Source organism: Girardinichthys multiradiatus, chromosome 12 (assembly GCF_021462225.1).
Source record: "Girardinichthys multiradiatus isolate DD_20200921_A chromosome 12, DD_fGirMul_XY1, whole genome shotgun sequence".
In the NCBI taxonomy this organism is placed as follows: domain Eukaryota; kingdom Metazoa; phylum Chordata; class Actinopteri; order Cyprinodontiformes; family Goodeidae; genus Girardinichthys; species Girardinichthys multiradiatus.
Window position 1 is genome coordinate 48,443,686 of NC_061805.1, and position 20,900 is coordinate 48,464,585.

Consider the following 20,900-nt stretch of genomic DNA (forward strand, 5'->3'; position numbering starts at 1 on the left):
TGTGAACATGTTCGCTAATGTGACTGAGGTTTATTGAATGTAAACAGCGCTGGTGGACGGGGTGGAGGACTGAAGGCAGGTTCTGTGGTCAGTATAAAGTGACAGGTACAGGGTGTATAGATAGTGTTTGTCCAGCAGGATGTTTCTGTGACTCTTCATCATCACAACATGTTTCCTGTCTGATTAATCACTTCCTCAGTGGCTCAGAAACTGCTTCAAGTCATGCACTAAAATTAGCTGACATTAAAAGAGCTCCTCCTGTTTGCATCATTATTTGTGGTTTAATATCTGAACTTAAAATCCTGAAATAAATCACCAGCAACTCTACAGATGTTTGGCGATGGATGGATGGATAATAGATGGATGGATGGATGGATGGATAGATGGAGGATGCATGGATGGATGGATGGATGGATATTAGATGGATGGATGGATGGATAATAGATGGATGGATGGATAGATGGAGGATGCATGGATGGATGGATAGATGGATGGATGGATGGATGGATGGATGGATGGATAATAGATGGATGGATGGATGGATAATAGATGGATGGATGGATGGATGGATGGATGGATGGATGGATAATAGATGGATGGATGGATGGATAATAGATGGATGGATGGATAGATGGAGGATGCATGGATGGATGGATAGATGGATGGATGGATGGATGGATGGATGGATGGATGGATAATAGATGGATGGATGGATGGATAATAGATGGATGGATGGATGGATGGATGGAAAAGGCCAGACATCCCATCTCAGTTAGGGAGGGATGGATGGAGGGATGGATGGAGGGAGGGAGGGAGGGAGGGAGGGAGGGAGGGAGGGATGGATGGATGGATGGATGGATGGATGGATGGATGGATGGATAATAGATGGATGGATGGATGGATAATAGATGGATGGATGGATGGATGGATGGAAAAGGCCAGACATCCCATCTCAGTTAGGGAGGGATGGATGGAGGGATGGATGGAGGGAGGGAGGGAGGGAGGGAGGGAGGGATGGATGGATGACATTTAAGTCAGAATCTTGCTCTGATTCTCAGTCTGAAGCTTCATGCTTGGTGTTGTGATGAATTGAACCAGTTTCCAGGTTTTAACTGAATTTCTCGTGACTTTTGTTTTTCTCCCCAGCCCACGAATGAGAGTCTCATTCATAGTTTTTTCGGCCCATGCTGATGTTCTGCTTCCTCTGACTGGAAACAGGTAATGATGAAATAAATGACGATATTTCATCTAACTAAGTCAACTGTTTTAATTGATTTTGGAAAAACAGACACACATGAAAAGTAGCACTTTAAGTTTACAGTTTTTTAACTTTAATGCCTTAAAATGAAGTTATTCATTTAATATTAAACACTGACAGCTATCAGAACTTTATTTCTTTTTTAATGTGGAGGAGATGTCCAATAGCAGTAGCTTTAGTGACTCTTTCAGCTTTATTCTGAAATTAAAATGTTAACTCTTTTAGAGCTTGTAAAGCTGGCAGTATTTTATGTTTATAATATACTTTTCTCCAAAATTAACTCTCAAACCTAAAAAATGTTCACATAACCATGTATTTATTGAACTTCTGATGCAGCATACCTGCAAGTGCAGAGAGACATGTGAGCAGTGACGATTCATGCAAGTCATTTAACGTTTGTCGGATTGTCTTTTCCTGTAACCAGCAGAGCAAACACTGATGTATGATATCACATTTTTAAAAACAACTTAATTATTAGCTATACTACTATATTATGAATTACTCTTTACAAACACAATAGGAATTTTCTTGCAAAGCACGATGTGGCACAACAATTTTAATAATAATCATTTATTTTATTCCACTGTTGCAGTGACTTCAGCTTTCCACCGACCGTGCAAATCATTAAAACTAAAGCCACTGACATTGAATTTTTCATAATAAAACAGAAACAGGAACAACTTAGCTTTGGAAGAAAACTGTACCCACATTTGTGGCATGTGTCCATTCAGGTATGAAATAGAAGAAGGCCTGAGACGCCTGAGCGACGTAAAGCCAGCAGGTGAAACGTACATGCACGAAGGAATAAAACAGGTGGGTTCACCCTTCAGTTTTCTTGTGTTTAGTTAATTAAAACTGAGATCTGATTAACTCTTTAAAACAGCACAAATAACATTCTTAGCAACAAGAAATTTATTTTCCAATTTAAGAAGAATGGGGACATCATTTGAGAGCGGAACTGAATCCAATGTGTATTTCATCCTTAGGAATAAAAGGATGGAAAAATCTAACAGATGAATGTAAGCAAAGGAGAAAACATAAATCATTAAAGAAGGATATAACAATTTCTTCCATCCATTGTTTGTACTCGCTCTTCCTGGAAGTGTCGCAGGGGGGATGGTTCCGATGTGACCATCGGGCTAGAGGCGGGGTAAACCCTGGACGGGTTGCCAGTCCATCACAAGGCAGCACAGAGACACACAGGACAAACAACCAAGCACACACACTCATACCTACAGGCAATTTACAGAGACCCATCAATCTAACAGTCACGGTTTTAGGCTGTGGGAGGAAACCAGAGTACACGGGGAGAACCCACGCATGTACGGGGAGAACATGTAAACTCCATGCAGAAAGAGCCCAGGACCTTCTGGCTGCAAGCCAACAGTGGTACCAACTGAGTCACCAAGCGGCTCTAATGCAGAATACATATTTTAGGCATAAATACAAAGATAAAGAGCTGTATTTTAATCCTGGACAGACAGTAATGGCTCTGGGAAAAATATAGATATATTGCAGTTAAATTGTTGTTTTTGTTGTTACACTTTCACAAAAAGTTGTTGCTATTTTACATGTTTGGCAAAAACACAGCTAAATATTGTTTTGAAATCAGTAATAGTGTGAAATAGTGTAAATAATTCAGTAGTATTTGACTGAGTTTGTATTGAGGTAGGAATATACAGTACTGTGCAAAAGTTTTAGGCAGGTGTGAAAAAATGCTGTAAACAAAAAATGCTTTCAGAAATATAAAAGATGTTTGTTTATTTTTATTAATTTACAAAATGCTAAGTGAAAGCATTATCTGTTTACAGCATTTTTTCACATCTGCCTAAAACTTTTGCACAGTACTGTATATGTTTATACCTCCTCCTACTCCGTTATTTAATGTGGAAAAGAGAGATGTAATATGTGAAGAGGTGAGTTGTTAATAATGTGAATGTATTTGATCATGTTTGAAATAAACTTGCTGTATTTAACACTGAAGGCTTCAGCTCAGATAGAGCAGCAGTCCACCAAGTCCTCCAGCATCATCCTGGCTCTGACCGATGGGAAGCTGCAAGTTTATGTCCATGAGCTCACCGTGAAGCAGGTGACTGACGCACATTAAATCTTTTTGCCTTCGTTTCATTTAAACGGCAAACATATTTCACATTTCGACCAGAAGCCCTCTTTTCTCGTTTAATTTCACTCTGACATGCGTGTTTTTACATGGAGCTTTCTCTGTCTTTTTACCTTCACCTGAGCTGCAGGCTGATGAAGCCAGGAAATATGGTGCTCGTGTTTACTGTGTTGGTATCAAGGACTTTGATGAGCAGCAGGTAAGCGAGCTTTAGTCCTAATCTGCAGCATCAAAATGCCAGAGAAGCTTGTTGCTGAATGTGTGCACAGTGATTAGAGTTTTTATATAGGAGAACATTGAGAAAGGTAAACATCTAAACCTGCGTTTTACCTGTGAGGAAAAGCCTTGTTAAGTAGTTCTGCATTTAAAACTGTTAATATGTAGCTTTGTAGACCTTAACTTAAACCTTAACTTCATTCTAGTGAATAAGACACTTTATTTGGTTTTAAATATTCTAAAATAAGGGTGAAGGATGTTGCAGTTAGTGATTTTACAAAGTTTTTCTGGGATTAAAAATACACCTATTTACTGCGTGGGTAAATACATGTTTACACACCAGAAACAAATGAAAATAATAACCTAAGATAAACAGCAACACAGTTTCCTGAATAATTTCATAAACACTACATAAAAATGCAGCAGCAGTGGGTGGAATCCTACATCCTGAGCTTGACTGGACAGCTTCAGCAGCAGAAAGTGTCATCTGAAATTTATCTCACATCACTGTGGAGGAATTTCTCTCCTAATCTTTATTTTAATAAAAAATATCCATACAAAAGAAGATGTAGCTGTTTCCAGTTTGAAAAGAATCTCAGTCGTAACCCTACTTCACTCCTGATTGGATGACCTCAAGGACGTCCCAACCACACAAACACTGAAAAGTTCAGAAAAATAAGGAGGTGCGAGGCCGTTAAGACATTTAACTTTAAACTGAGCAGATACCTACCAATGCTAACACATTTCTGTCAAGGCTGGACTGTAACCAGGCCATTGTATCACCTTTACTGTTTTTGTATACATTCAGTCTGTTTCAGACTTGCCGCAGTTTTTAAGGTATTGTTTATAAATGAATAAAAACGAGGTAGAATGTGTCAACTGAGATATAATATATTCTTTATATGTAACACAGCAGTATATAAAGTACAATCTACATTTCACATGATGGTTACAGGTTAGATGCTCCGTCGTTGTTCCTTGCAGTTTATTCCGGATTTTTATGTAATTTCATTCACACTGTATCTTTAAGTGTCATCAGGCCATATCAGCGGTGCACAGGTCCAACTGTGTCCTCCTCTTGTCAGACATGTCTGGAGTTTCTCAATTTCTCTTCCAACGTGGTGGCCCATCCCTTGTAACCAATGGTAACCATCCTGCCACAAGCACTTATTAAGTCAGAAAAACAAAGGCAGTTTGTGCTGCAATAATTTTTTTTAATAGTTGAGCAAAGTGTTTGTCACAGTCCTGCCATCTGCTTCGTCTCCTCCTGCCCGCGATACGAGAGGAAAGACGGCGTTCAGTCATAAAGAGGAAAACAGAAAAAGGCAGAGAGCAGTGTTAGATCAGCAGCGCTCCTTGTTTACTCCTCTTTTCCATGATTCCAACAGCTTGCTGATATCGCGGACTCCAAAGACAACGTGTTTCCTGTCAAAGATGGCTTCCACGCTCTCAAAGGCATTGTCAACTCTGTAAGTTTGGCTGCTCTCTGTTTCTTTCTGAGTCTTTGCTTTTCTATATGAAGAGAATCGAGTGAGGTAAATCTCTCTCCACCCCAATGAGACACAACCTTTCCACAAACATTTAGATGAGCTGCATGAAAAATGCATGTTGAAATCATATCCGAATTAGACTATATGGAAAAATAAGAGCTGGGGTGACATAAAAACTCATTTAGTGAAGAGCTGTCAGAGAGTAAGAGTCCCTTACAGCGTTAACGACCAGGCTCCTCGTCCTCTGCCAGCCAATTAGTGATACTTTCCATTTGCTGCAGCATTCAGACTGAGTACTGACAGCCAAGGTGGAGCTTTGTTAGAACCCACTGCCCTATAGAGCACCTTGGCCCGAGTGAAGCTTTGCATTTGCAGACAAGGCCAGCAGTGTTTAGGAGAAGGCCAGAACTACACAGAGCTGTCAGACATGCAGCTGGGGGGACCCAGAGCCAAAGGGTGGGACTTGTTTCTCATGTATGGTACAGAAAGCGGTGAACTGTGATTTACTGAATGCTTTCAAAGGGACCCACACGTGCATACGGGTCTAAAATTGTTGCTTTCAATCCTTGTCTTGCAAGAGAAAAGTGACACTTGTTCTAAAAATTGAGAGCTTTTGTGCCAAGTGGTATTTTTAATGACTTTCAAGATGGAAATGTTTCTATAATCAATCCACTGATTTCTCATTACAATTCATGCAAATCTATAGGCATCAAAAATCCTTTTGAATGCACTGATTTTAGGTACTCTAGAACTCTAGAATATTGTGGAGCTGAATCTTGTGCTGCAGTTTTAACACTAAAACTAGGACAGTTAAAAGCTTCTCATAATCAACATCACCATCAGGGATAATAGTTAGTGCAAAGTTTGATCAGACAGGCTTTGAAGCCTTTTTGAGAACATTCAGAGCAACGGTGATAAAGACCAGCTCCCCCGTCCCGTTCCCTCTGTAGATGCTGAGATCTGGATTGCTTCCAGAATCCAAACGAAACAGGCAGCATTCCTCTCTGATTAGTAATCCTGGATTCCTCAGTTGTTGGCCTCGTCACTTCTCTGTTGGATTGGGAGGATTTGGGATCATCTGTGCTGCCTTTTGCCTCAGGATCCCCGTTGCCTCTGCGACCTGCCTAACAAAACTCACAGAATGAGATCAGCAACGTTTAAGGCTCTGGAAGGCTGTTTATATTTTGCTGCATTCTGTTTGACCTTTTGAATCTGAATTCACGACATTAGTTTTGCAACCTATGTGGATCTTAGAAAACTTTAGGCTATTTATTTTGGCTCTCTAAACGTTGCCACCCGTGATTATTGGTAAAGATGTGGAAAAAGTTAGAATAAATGTATCTTAAATTGCAGTGACAAAATCAAAACTTTCATTTGAGTACATGTAAAAACTCACATCAAGAAATATATATATTTTTTTTGATCAAAATCACCTGGAAATGTTCCTATAAATTAAATTTAACTAAAGCAAATTTTTTCCTGTGTACTTTTTTAAGTTTAACAGAGTGTCTTTAAGTTTAACTAGTAATTAAGAACTTAATCTTCAATGTTTACTGTTAGGGAACTGCAACAAAATGTAGCTGCTGTGGTCAAGCAGTCTCCATAACAATCATCAGATGTTGCCTACATGCAACCAGTAATTGTGAGGCATGACAGGAACACGTGTTTTCTGTTCTAACACCACAAATGTAAACATGTGGACTTTGCTAAATGCTACAGAGACTTTAACTGAAACCGTGAGCTTTGGTTCAGATTGAGCTTCCTTGCATTAAGCACTCCTGGAGGTCCTGACATGAAACAAAGGCTGACTATGTGAAAAGCTCTGAATGTCTAGTGTTAAGTACGGTGGAGGATCTGTAATGCTGTGGGCCTGTTTCTCTTCCACATTGGGTCTGTCAGCAGGATGATGATCCAAAACATGTGAATCATCATCTCAAACGAGACACCAGAGCAGACAGTAATTGGACTTTTCTAACAACTCTGACCATCGAAGGCTCGATTTTTTATTTCTTTTTCCAAATTTTGAAAGATTAAATTAACTTTAACAAGGGTGCCACAAATTGTTGAGGGTGCTGTAACGTTTCCCCTACATTAGTTTCCTATTCATCTGTCAAACAAGCCTAATTTATAAAGTGTCTTTAGTTACAACGCTGGCTGGGATGTTTGAATGACTTCTCCCTTTCGTAGCCCATAAATAATGTTTGCTGTCAGATCCTGCAGAAATGACACCAAACTGAGACGTCTAATTTCCACATTCAGTGTTTATTTTAATATCCCAAAAGGGCTCCCAGTCACATTCATTAATCCTCTAACTAAATGGTTAACTTACAAAAAAAACATGCTCTATAAATCAGTCGTATTTCTATTATTTTCCACCAAAAATGTTTTTACTCCTAAAGGGGAAAACGTCTCACAGTTTGAAGCCTAAGCAGGCAAACAGTTTTCCTATATTCACCCTTTTTATTCCCCTCTTGTACACTGCCAAAGAAGTAATTAGAGTGGGAAAATAGAGGCACAGAAGAAGAGCAGCAGATCCATTTCCTCCCAGCTGTCATACAACCCCGTATCAAACCATCATCCCTAACAAGGCTGCTGTAAACACTTCCATCTTCCACTTCTCAGATTAAGCTTCTGTCCAACATCAAATGAAAGGCTCAAATGTCCTCCACTGCCATTAATATGCTTCTTCTTACCCACCCTGAACTGGGATTTGCATAGTTTTTTCTTTGTTGATTTATTGAATCGTAGTGGGAAGTGCAGCTCCATGACAGTGCGCTCACACAGGCCTCTTTATATGATAATGCAAGATCCCTGAGAGGTTTTTAATAGAACTGAGGATCAGTAATAGTCTTGCATAATTTTCCCATAAAGGCTGACACAGCTGCTGTTTTACCTCCCGTTCTCCTCGCCGCTCTCCTCCTCCTGCCTGGAGCCAATCAGGAGCGGGACGTTTCTCAGGTGTTGCTACTTGATCTGTTTTCTAAACTTGACAGAGCCAATAACAGTCAGGGACTGATGTATTTATTCCTGCCATGTCCAAGCAACAGCAAATGCATTTTAAGTTTTTTGTTTTTTTATGTCTTCATCCCACAGATATTAAAGCGATCGTGCACAGAGATCCTGACTGTGGAGCCCTCCACCGTGTGTGTGAATCGTAAGTGGATCCTGTTGTAGAAGTTTGTTCCTCTGCTCTGCACAGACTCATTTATATTGGGCAAATATTCCACTCACCAGCACTCGCATTCAGACATTTTTCCAAGAAAACTTGCAAATATCTCTCAGAGATGAGATCATAGAAAAGGAGACTCTGAAACCCAGAAAGTGACTCCTCCTCCTCGCAATCTTATCTCACATTTGTTGACATTCCAGAGTCCTTCGACATCGTCCTCAGAGGGAACGGCTTCTCCGTCGGACAGAGCAGCGAAGGCGTAGTCTGCACCTTTATAGTTAATCAGCAAACCATCAGTAAGTAAATGTTCTCACGATCAACTGTGGATCCACAACGTTGCTTTACATTATATGTGCAGGAAGTATTGAACACTTTTTAATCAACAATTAACATTATTTATGTCTCAACTACAGCCTTTGTTCCTCTGGAACATTTAAAAACAGTACCATAATGACACATTACCTGTTCTTGCAAAATCTTTACTTCATCTTTTTTGTTCAGCTCACCAAATATAGTCATCCTTTAAAAGATATTTCACTTGTAAAGTCCAAAATTGCAGAAAACATTATAGCAGCCAGCCAGGAGCTGTTTGGATTCAGGACAATTTTTTGTTAAATAAGAACCGTTATTATTATCTCAGTTAATTCATATGATCCTAATTTATAAAACTTGTGTGTCTTTCAAAAGTATTTACAGTATTTTCCCTGACATTCATCACATTTAGTCATTTTAAAACCCAAACCTCCATAGATTTTATCCGACAGACCAAGTTGAAGGATAAATTATCCATAGTTTTCAAAATGTTTAGCAAATAAAAATCTGAAAAGTGTGGTGTGCCTTTATATTCAGCCCCCCCAGTCAATAGTTTGTAGAACAGCCATACTTTGCTGTAATTACAGTAGCGACTTAATTGATCCCTATCTACACTAGCTTTGCACATCTACAGATGTTAAATTTTGCCCATTTTTCTCTGAAAACTACAGCGTCTGTGAATATTAGTTTCCATGTATTGCCACAGGTTCTGAGTCATATTTTCGGTCTAGGCCGCCCTAACACATGAACCTCCTTCAAGAACATGCTTCCCTCAGGATGATGCTGCTTCCACCATGTTTCATGACCAGGACGGTGTGTTCAGGCTGTGTAATTTCTGTCACACATGCTGTTTTGTAATTCAACAATCTCTCTCATCCATAGAGGCCAGATTTGTTCTAGTAGTTGTTGAAGCAATAGATTCACCCACCCGAGCTGAGGATCTTAGCAGCTCCTCCAGCGTTGCAATGGCTGTTATCTAGAAGTAAAGGAGAAAAAGTGGCTGAATGCATACGTTTGTTGCATAGTGTTGTAAAATTGAACAAAACAATTTTTGAGTTGGTCAGTTTTAAAAATCCCAATAAAATGAACTGAAGTAGGATAAAGTATTCAAAATAAGAGAAACGGTCTGATATGTTCAAATAATTATTTAATTTAGGTCAACTAAGTGTATTTTCTCTGGATTGAAACAAACCTCAGAGTTAAAGGAATGTAAATAAAAATAAGCAGAGAGCTGAGGTGAAATAATCTCATGTTGGATCATCTGAGTTAATCTGGTTGAATTTTTCTCAGACAAACTTGGACAAAGGAATCCCCCTCCGTCTCCTCCTTCAGCACTGGTCTGTGGCTGCTTTAGTTTTCATTTATAGTGACAAAACTAAGTGGATCTATTGCCCCTTCATTTGATTAATAGTGTTTCATTTTCAGATAAATATTTGATTTGTTACAGCATAAAATGTTTTTGAGGTTGGACGTGGCTGAACGACGCCCCAATCGAGGCGTATCTACATCGTCTGAATTCATCAGAAGAAAAAGGGCTATGTAGGTCACTGTGCTCCTTATTTTGAGCTTGCAGTCTGTTCTGTTGAAAAATCCTTTTTCAGGAAGCAAACGGGATTTGGCACGGAAACCAATCTTTTAAAGCTCTCATTTGGCCGTGGGATCTGTGGGATCGGCGGCTGCCAATGACAACACTTCCATCCCTGACAAGTTATTTTTGATTTTTCAGCATTTCATCTCAGCTAAAATACTTGAACATATTTTCTTTCTCCTTTAAAAAAAAAACAGCCCCTTATCTGAATTAGGGAAGTGGCCATTAGCAGATGTCTTCCTGTTAGTCCTTTCTCAGTTTAGGCTGTCTCACATTCGCCCACTTGGGGCTATTTATTCCCTTATTGGCTTTTGCATGTGTTCAGTCCAGACCTTTTTAACAGTGGGGCACCTTATAATTATGGACAAGCTTCATGGCAACTATGGACCACACGCCACATATGTGAAACAGATGCTACGGTCTTCTCCATCAGCAAACCAGTTGGAGGCATGTTCATAAAAAACCCATCAGTCATATAAATAATCTCAGTGGCTGCCTTTGTCAACCTTTCAGGACACACACAAGGGAACACACATGCACACACACTCTCTCACATACACACACACACAAATTATAATCCAATCTGCCCTCCCTTTGTTTTTCAACCACTACTCAGAGCTTTATAAAACATCAAACATATTAAAAAAGAATTGTGTTGCACTTTTATTATTATATTGTCAGAGTTTAAAACAAGTTAAACTTTCATGTTATCAGTTAGATATTGATCACATTTTTCACACTGAGTACATTTAAGGACTCATAGCCTGTTGTGGTGATAAGATTAAGGTTCAGAACTGATCCGGTAATGATGTTTGGATCTGACATGTATTTTATATTGAATATAAGATGTTCAGGGTTTTTTTCTGGATTACAAGTCTGTATTCTTTATTTTTACTTTATTTGGGACATCTGAAATGAAGCATCTCCTATTAGGCATGGGCTGGGTGTGGGACTAGTCTGTTGAAAGCACCTAATGAACAAAAGTACAAATTTCAGACATAACTACATTAATGTTCATGACATTTTAAGGGTTAAAATTTAGGTTATTTTTCACAAACATCCCAGCCACAGTACTGAAACTGCTCTTCTACAAATCAGCAACGATCTTTTGATGGCAGCTGACTCGGGCTGACTCTGCTTTCTCTTCTTGTTCTCTGTCCTGGGACCCCTACTCTTTAACATTTACCTTCTTCCCCTTGGCAACCTCTTCAGAAAATTTTCCATCAGTTTTCACTGTTATGCAGATGACACCCAGCTCTATTTATCTAGTAAGCCAAACTCTATACTCCCTCCTTCTTTCCTCACTTCCTGCTTCTCTGAAATTAAATCCTGGTAACTTCCAAAAACCTAACAGCGACAAAACTGAGATCCTCCTTGTAGGAACTAAATCTGTACTTTCCAAAGCTGACAGTTTCTCACTTTCAGTTGTCAATTCCTTTGCCTCTTACTTATCTCAGTTCAAGGGCCTGGGTGTCATTGATAGCGCTCTATCTTTCACCTCTCAAATCAGTAACATTACCCGTTCTGCATATTTCAGCCTCGCGTGGTTAATCGCCTTTGTCCCTCTCTTTTCCAACCCTCTGCCTCTATTCTTATCTTCAGTCTTGTAACATCCCTCATTGAGTACTGCAACTCTCTTCTCTTTGGTCTTCACCAAAATTCTCTCAATAAGCTTCAAATGGTTCAGAACTCAGCTGCTTGTATCATTACCAAAACCCCCTCATTTCAGCACGACCCCAGTCTTGCAGCAGCTCCACTAGCTCCCTGTTAAATTCCAAATCCAATTCAAAATCCTGCTGTATGCATTCAAGGCCATCCACAATCTCGCCCCTTCCTACCTTTCTGATCTTCTCGTTGCTACTCCCTCTCGGACCCTCAGATCTTCCTCCTCCATCCACCTTATTGAGCCCCCTGCCTGCCTCAGCACCATGGAGAGCAGAGCTTTCTTGCGCTCTGCTCCCAAACTCTGGAATTCCCTCCCTCTGGACATTTGTAATACTGGCACACACATCCAGTGCCTCTTTACTCCAAACAGGCTTAAATCCGACTAAATACAGCAAGAAGAAATTTCTTGTTTTTTGTGAACCTTTCTTTTATTAAGAGAACCTCTTTCAGACTTTGAAAAAATTAGTTATTTTTTTAATATTTTATGTTTAATTTATTGCTGAATGGTTAAAAAGAGAAAAATTCACAGTAATGTTTTTTCTTTCGTTTTTTTATTGAAAAGTATGGCCCTTAAGCGCTTTTAACCTGCTGATTTTCACCTATGATGTAAAAAACGGTTGGACATCATCTTTACGATTAAAGTAGTTTAATAAAATAAAAGTTGGCCTAAAAAATGTTCTGTTTGTTTTTCAGACAACAAGCCGAGCACTGTGCTCAGCAACTATCTGCTGTGTCCTGCTCCCATACTGTATGATGCTGGACAGTAAGTAAAAAGTAGATTTCCTTTTTTTATCTTTATTGTTGGAGGAACTGAGTGATGGAAATGCTGACTTCAATAATCAGGATTTATTACTTATTTCTCAGCTATGTGTAAATGTTTAGATCACAGTTTGCATGAAAACTTGATCTTTTCAAGCCTGATCTAATGAAAATTGTAGCTTTTTTTGTTCAAGAAAATGTCAAAAATAAATTACAGTTGAAAACTATTCTCTAAATGACACGGAGGTTCCTGCAAAATATAGTTACAGACATACAGCACCACTTAAACCCAAAATTAGACATGAAACAGATTAGTAATAAACAGGTTTCTGAATAGTTGCACAAGAAAGAAGTTGAACTCACAGAAACTTTAATTCTTATTGAATTTCTGCATAGAGATCAAACGTGAACATGAAGCTATAAATGAGCATAGTATGTGTAAATTAATTTAGCCCTACAGATATGTTCAGAAGCTTGTATGTAAGGTATGATGTTGGCAAGTTCACAAGAGAAGTGTGAAATCTCAATCATAGACATCACATCAACAGTTAGAAAAGGGAGCCTGGATATAGATTCAATATGCTGCTCTATAAATTGCATTGTTTTTTATAAACTGCGAAGGAAAGTAGCTGATTATCATGTGCTAAAAAGCATGTCTCAGAATTTCTTTTTGTTTTCTTAACACTCCAGATACTTCCTCCTTCTTACATTACAACTATCCAAACTGTTTCCTAAGAAATTTGTTGTTTTGTTTTTTAACCACAGACAATTTTTTGCTGATCTTCCTTGGTTTTGGTTCTTTCTTCATCTCCTTCAGCAGTGTCACTCCTCCGTTTAAGCAACTTGTTTCTCTCTTCAGATTTCCTGCTTGCTTTCTTTCTGCAAACAAGCGCTGCCTAAGTCTATAAATCATCCTGTGTATGTTAAAACTCCAGCGTGAAGTCGCTGTAAACAGAAAAACACTGCAAGCATGGGAACCACAGAGATTGAAGAGAAAACAGTGCAAACATGCGTTATATTCTCGACTGGGTGGTTATTTCTTGTTTTAACGGCATCTTTCATAATCCCAAACCGTAGCAGATGATTGCTAAGGCATTCTAGATGGAACAACAGATTTTTAATGTCCTTGCTGACTGCAATCCAATCAAAAATGTATGAATATGGGCGCTGCTGGCTCCTCAAGGCCTTTGAGCCCTAAAAGAGATTATACATCATACGATGATGCCGATGCTATAGCTGTTCCAAACCCGCTTAACCTCACCTCTGTTAATCTGCCTGTCATTAAAACACAAAACAGCTCATGAGATGACATGTTGTTTCAGCAGAAGCTGAGAAAACTGCTGGAACATGGATGTTTGAAAGGATTTTAGTTCGGTATATTTGCTCTGCTTCATGCTTATGCAGGATATCATAAAAACACCCATAATTCAGCTCCGTTTATTCATATTGCTCCAAATTGCAGCCGATGTCTTCTCAATTCACTTTACCAACAGGCCCAATTCATGTTTAGTTCGACAGAGTCCAGTCTGGTTCAGATTTAATTCAAATCAATCCACTTTGTTCCGGTGAGGTCCAATAATATGGTCGCTATTGTCAAGTTTAGATTCATTTACAAACTACAACATTTGCTCCCAGTTCCAATACATTTAAATCGTATTTATGTCGAAGAATCAAAAGCGATCTACCTAAGAAAGCCTAGCCATTTGCTTTTAGTTGTTACTGTTGCAGCAATACCTCATTCTGGGCAAGCATCCACTAAATATATCAGCCAGGAAGTGGTTTTCTCATCTTTTAATAACTAGCAATGGTTCAGTGGAAGCATGCTTACTGTATCCTTTAAGCAGCAGGCCTGCAGGACCTGATGCCCATATCAAGAACTGCCCCCTCCGCTTACAAAAGGACCTGCCTAATTAACTGTTGGCTGCCGATGCTGACCCATTAAGTAGTTAGCTGCTATGGGTGGTGAGTAAACACATCTGCTGGAGGGGCTCTAAAAGGATGTGCGACAGATGCAGCCATTCCCTTTTCCACACTCCCCAGTTAAATAATTCACCATGCTCTGACAATCCCTGCACCCCGGACCACCTGCATGGAACGGCGGAGCACAGAATCCTCCGTCTCCGTCCATCTGTCTGCTTCTGCTCCAGCAGCACTACAGGCACGCAGGATGCTCCTTGAACACAGCTCTACTCATCCGGAAAAGAATCTCTCCACACATTCCTTCTCTCAGATTGCACTTTGCATCCATGTTTTCGCCACACATGGGGCACTTTCCAAAAACACAATGTTTCTTTTCTGTATTGGGATTTTCTGGGTAAAATATTTTAGATACAGCAGTCCCTTGAGTTTTAATGCTCAGCTGCAGCATCCAGTCTGCTTCCAGGGGAGCAGGAGCACACAACCTCCAAATCCACCCTGGTTGTCGTGGAATCACTGTCCTCTGTTGGTCATCGAGCTGTGTGGGAGCACTCATGGTAGAGGCGTCATCTGTGCTGACATCTGTGGCATCAGGCTTGAAACGCAGGCATCTGCTGACCCCCTGCCGCCTCCTCCTCCCCATTAAGAGACCCTACAGAAGATGCTGGGGACCCATTTAGAGGTTAAGTGGCTGTGCTCTGGCAGCAGCATGTCCTCACCTGTGTTTTCACAGTTACGATAATGTGGCGAAGAAATAACTTAAAGGGAGGTGACACCTGCTTTACATAGCAGGTATAGTGTCCAATGTGAACGCTTGTTAATATTTAAACAGGCTGTCCCACAGAGGTACCAACCCATATGCTCCTCTGGGGGCATTAAATGTTTACGACACAAGTGTCTTGTTGTTTGATTGTTGAAACACAGCATGTGCAGAGATTTGAGGTTCAATGATGAGGCTGGAACCATATCTGTTGGCTTTAGGGATGCAAGTAGAACCTCTCTACAACTACGGCAGTTCAACGGCAAAAAAGCTACTCCACCACAGTCCAAAGAAAACTACAAAAAGCCGAAAGCTAAATAGAAAAAGGGGGATGGTTTACACCATTTGTGCCGTACTATTTGGTATAGGAATCTGTCTTCCTCCAAAATATGTACCATAATCTGATCAATCAAGCTTTGCTGAGTCCAGCTGGACAGCTGAGTCTTGAAATAAGGACATGGTTCTTCTGTATTGTTCGATGCGCTCATGAAACAACTTTTTATTTTGTCTATTTTATGGTTCTTCTCACTGCAGTCTACAGAACTGGGACTAAACCTCAGAAACAAGTTGATTTCCTGAAGGCTGCAATTAGTTAACTTTAAAAAACTAAAATCCCTAAAACATTACAGAACATCAAACATGCTGACACCACCTGTGATTAGTTTCAAATTAATGCCTTTTCCTGGCATTTTCCAACTCAGCTTGACTTTGTGTTTATTAGAACCACAGGTCCTCAAATGGCAAACCGTCAGAATCCTGACCCAAATGAGGTTTTATGCAGACCGGTTCATCCATTCCATGGGTTCAAATCCAGACGACAAGGATCCCTGTTCAAGATGAATGTTTTCTGTGTTGTAAACATATTTACTATCTGAATGATAAGCAGATTAATGGTTATAAAATGCTGGTAGAACAGTTTAACTTATTTTCTTTTCTGTAGGTCATATTAGTTTAAATATTGTCCGATATCTTAGCAGACTATTAGCAGCTTGAAATATTGTTAGCCTCCAACCAGCTGTGAGTCTCAGTGCAGGGAGCTCTAATGTGTTCACCTGGGGAATCCCTCTTCTTCGCAGGCCTTGTGGAGGCAAAGGAGGTCTGTAAAAGAAAGGTCAGCTAATGCATGAAACTGCATTCATTATTCAGTTCTTTATCAAGGAATATTCACATACTGATCTCTAATCCTATTGTTTCATCTCAAGAAACAAACTATAGATCATTGTCATGTTGCTAGGTCCAGTTCTGCTTCAGCTTTAATCTTTCATAGATGGTCTCACATTTTCCTCAACCTCCCTTTTATGCGCGATAGAATTGATGGTGGAATTTATGATGGTGTGCTGACCAGGTCTTGTTGCAGCAAAGCATCCAGAAACCATGACACATCCATCTTTATACTTCAGTTAGTATTTGGCTCTTTTCCTGGAATACTGTGTTTGGTGTACACCAAACAGGGCCTTTGTTTTGGTGTTCAGATTAGTCAATTTCAGACGCATCTGTCCTAAGAACATTATACCAGAAGTCTTTATCTTTGTCTAATTAAAAAAAAAAACATTCAGTTTAGTCTGAATGGTTTTCTAAGAAAGTAAACATTTCCTCTTCGAACAGCTCATTGAAGTTAAAGTAATTTGGACAGCCAGACCTGGGTGTGTAGGCAGTTGTTTTCAGTGTCCTCCACTTGTAGACTATTTTCTCTGCAGTGGAATGACTTATTCCAAATTTCTTTTGAGTCCTCTTTAAATCCCTGATCAATCAGAATAAATGTGGCGTCTCCTAATTTTTCAGAAATATTGTTTTTTTAGAAGATCTTTTATTTTTATATATTTCTTTATATATATATTTTTTAGAAAATCTTTTACAAGGTCTTCAGTTTTGATTTTTTGGTTTTGGTATTTGAATTATTCTGTTTTTCTAAAGAGATGTTCAATAACCTTATGTCTAGAAAAACACTCTTTCATCGGGTTTCTTTACTTCACTGTGTGTCTCTTATACCAGAGCTATGGAGGCAGAGCTTGGCTTCAGACAACTAGTTTCAGTCTGTTAGTACCTGAAGGTTTTGTGCCCTAAGGAATCGGCAAATTTATGATCCCCAAGTCAAAAAACTGATGTATGGAAAACATATTTACCAAATAGATGAAAATAACTGACCTGGAATATCGGACATTGATGGTCCTGATCTTTGTGTTGGTATTAGCATTAAAAAAAAACCTCAACACCACCCAGATCCCCTTTGGTGATGTTCAACCCACTGTGACATCTTGAACTGAACTTTTAGGGACCACTGACTTGTACAAAATGTGTATAGATTGAAATTTTACTTTGATTTATATTGTAGAAGGGAGTTTGAGGACTCTACATTTTGAAATTGATGAAAAAACCACGAACAGTTTGATCACTTTTTTATGAAAACCTCTGCCGAGTAGCAGCAGTCAGATTTCCCTAGTGTCTTTCACACCATGATCGGTTTGGATACAAATTTTTTACTCGAGTGCTCATCACTCTATCCAAATGGTGGATGTCTGTGTCGCGGAGACAGTTTCTCATCTGGTCACCAGGCTTCATGGGATGGTTTCCTCCCTGCCATCAAAAACTTCTGCCATGCAAACTCGTCCAGAGTGATGGCTGCTGGATGCCAAATGACAGGCCTTGCATATGCTGCATCGTGAATTATTCAACCGCCACAGTTTTCACATCTTTAAAAGAAGTTTGAAAGCCATTAGCGTCTCCATTGTCGGGCCGCTGCAGCTGTGTGGCATCATCAAAGCTTAGCGTCATGCCGGACCTACTTTTTGACAGATCATAACAAGCGATGGGACCAACTTTTTCCAACCGGGATCTGGTTATCTACAATGAAAGGACCCGTCCCTGAGAACCACTGTCTCTTCCTATTAGAGTGTTGACTTATCTCTGGGTCCTGTAACAAGGATCTGCCATTTATTCAGACATCATCACCGACCCGCCAAGCAGCTCTGGCTTCTGTGTCACTCACTGGCTTTCACTGCAGGAAAGTTAAATGACAGCCAACTCTTTTACTTCAAAGCCACTCATCCTTTTTATTCTTTTAAACCTTGGAGTTCATTTGTGTGTGGTCTTGTTGGTGTGGTATGTTAACTTTAATAAATTATTATATAACTGGAAAGTTCATTAGCTTCAGTAATTCAGTCCCAAAAAGGCAAATTGTATGGTATACTATATAATTTACTTATTTACATACAAACTAATACATTTCAAGTATTTCTGTTATTTTTGATGATTATGGCTTGGAACTTAGCCATCCATTCATCCATCTATCGGACGAGAGTTGGGGTTACACCATCGACAAATCAGCAGTCTATCACAGGGCAACACAGAGACACACCACAAACAACTATGCACACACAATCATACTTGAGGGCAATTTTAGAGAGACCACTTAACCTAACAGTCATGGTTTCGGACTGTAGGACGAAGGCGGAGTACCCTGAGAGAACCCACGAATGCACAGGGAGAACATGCAAACTCATACAGAAAGACCCCAGAATGGGATTTAAACCCAGGAGCTTCTTGCAGCAAAAGCCAAGGTGCTACAAACTGCTCCACTGTGCAGCTCTCTTACAGCTTATGGAAACCCAAATTTGTTTTAATTTATATACTGCAATAAAATAACTGTTCAAGGATATTCTCTTGTGAGCCACAGATGTAATTGTGAGGAATTGTAACACTCTTGCAAAAAAGGAAAGTTGGTATTGGAGGTAAAAGTGCAAAAAGTCTATAAATGTTCACAGGAAAAAATTTCAGGTAAAATGGTGACTGAAAAGGCGATACATGACTTATGCCTTGATTCTGCCTGCTGTGCAGTAACTGAGCGGACGGTGAGTGTGTGGGGGGAAGCAGAGGAGGTCCTGCTCTCTATGGTTGGGTTGTGGTGCGTTCAGGATGTCCGGCGATGTCAGGATGAAGGGGGTGAGAGGGTGGGGGGGCTTGTCAGTGTAACTCGCTTGGGAGCTTTCCTCCTTCACACTGCAGGGTCTGCACCTCCAGCTTGATTAACAGCCTGCCCACCATTATTCCAGACTGAGAGTGTCAGCTAAATTAGTCTCCTCCCCCTCACCTCTCGCCTCACATTCAGCACTTAGTTAACATTCAAAGATCTCCAACACCTTGTCAAAGCAGCAGTGACATCCTGTATGTTTATTATCACAACACACTAAACCTCTTTTCTATGTGCAGCTTTTAAAATGGTTTGTTTCAGGGTTATTATTCCATCTTCAAGTAAATGGAAACCTGGGATTTGTCTTTTATATTTTAAGTTTGGTGAATTATGGAAATAATAAACATGGAGTATGAAAAACCATTTGTGCTTCCAGGGTCTTTCCAATGTTACATTTTCAACGAGTTTTTATAAGAGCTTTCTCTTTAGAAAATAAGGAAACACTTTCTTAAGGAGCGATCTGATTGCCACTCCTTCTCCCATTGTTTCCCTTCCTATGTAACTTTTTTACCAATTGACATATTTTTTTAATATTTTTTTATATTTATTAGTATTTGTAAAGAATTATGGAGAGAACTAACCACAATAAAGCTCAAATCTCTTTTAAAATGTATAGGGATACACAAATATGAAACTTTACGGTTGATATTGACATCCAATGTTAATATTGCGGTTATGGACAATATTTACCAGTATTAAACATATATATATTTTCCCAACTATTTGACCATGAAAAAACAAGCACACCGCTCACATTGCTGCTCTGCTTCAGGTAAACACCCCACAATCCTGTGGTACATCACTATCACTGTCACATGACCAAACAAAGACCACATGGCCAACCCCCTCCCCCTTCCAAAACACAAATGCAACAAGATGGAAATAAACATAAATTGTTTATCAGCCTAGTTTTACCTATGGGGTTATTAACATGGGCCGATACCAATGTTAATGCAGACATACACTCACCGGCCACTTTATTAGGCCCACCTTGCTAGTACCGGGTTGGACCCCCTTTTGCCTTCAGAACTGCCTTAATCCTTCATGGCATAGAGTCAACAAGGTACTGGAAACATTCCTCAGAGAGTTTGGTCCATATTGACATGATAGCATCAAACAAATGCTGCAGATTTGTCGGTTTCACATCCATGATGCGAATCTCCTGTTCCACCACGTCCCAAAGGTGCTCTATTGGATTGAGATCTGGTGACTGTGGAGGCCATTTGAGTCCAGTGAACTCATTGTCATGTTCAAGAAACCAGTCTGAGATGATTTGTGCTTTATGACATGGTGTGTTATCCTGCTGGAAGTTACCATCAGAAGATGGGTACACTGTGGTCATAAAGGGATGGACATGGTCAGCAACAATACTCAGGTAGGCTGTGGTGTTGACACGATGCTCATTTGGGACTAAAGGGTCCAAAGTGTGCCAAAAAAGTATCCCCCACACCATTACACCACCGTGGTGGCCTGAACCGTTGATACAAGGCAGGATGGATCCATGCTTTCATGTTGTTGACACCAAATTCTGACCCGACCATCTGAATGTCGCAGCAGAGATCGAGACTCATCAGACCAGGCAACGTTTTTAAAATCTTCTATTGTCCAATTTTGGTGAGCCTGTGCGAATTGTAGCCTCAGTTTCCTGTTCTTAGCTGACAGTAGTGGCACCCGGTGTGG

General features: G+C 39.9%; 1 protein-coding gene across 1 annotated transcript in view; it reads left to right on the forward strand.

Moving 5' to 3' along the window:
• Positions 1-20,900, forward strand: part of antxr2a (ANTXR cell adhesion molecule 2a) — a 112,862-nt gene that overhangs the window by 12,635 nt on the left and 79,327 nt on the right. Inside the window, exons 3-10 of the mRNA XM_047381668.1 lie at positions 1,147-1,218; positions 1,990-2,071; positions 3,243-3,347; positions 3,508-3,576; positions 4,982-5,062; positions 8,177-8,237; positions 8,453-8,548; positions 12,511-12,580. Coding sequence (XP_047237624.1) covers positions 1,147-1,218; positions 1,990-2,071; positions 3,243-3,347; positions 3,508-3,576; positions 4,982-5,062; positions 8,177-8,237; positions 8,453-8,548; positions 12,511-12,580 — 636 coding nt within the window. The remainder of the gene's footprint in view (positions 1-1,146; positions 1,219-1,989; positions 2,072-3,242; positions 3,348-3,507; positions 3,577-4,981; positions 5,063-8,176; positions 8,238-8,452; positions 8,549-12,510; positions 12,581-20,900) is intronic.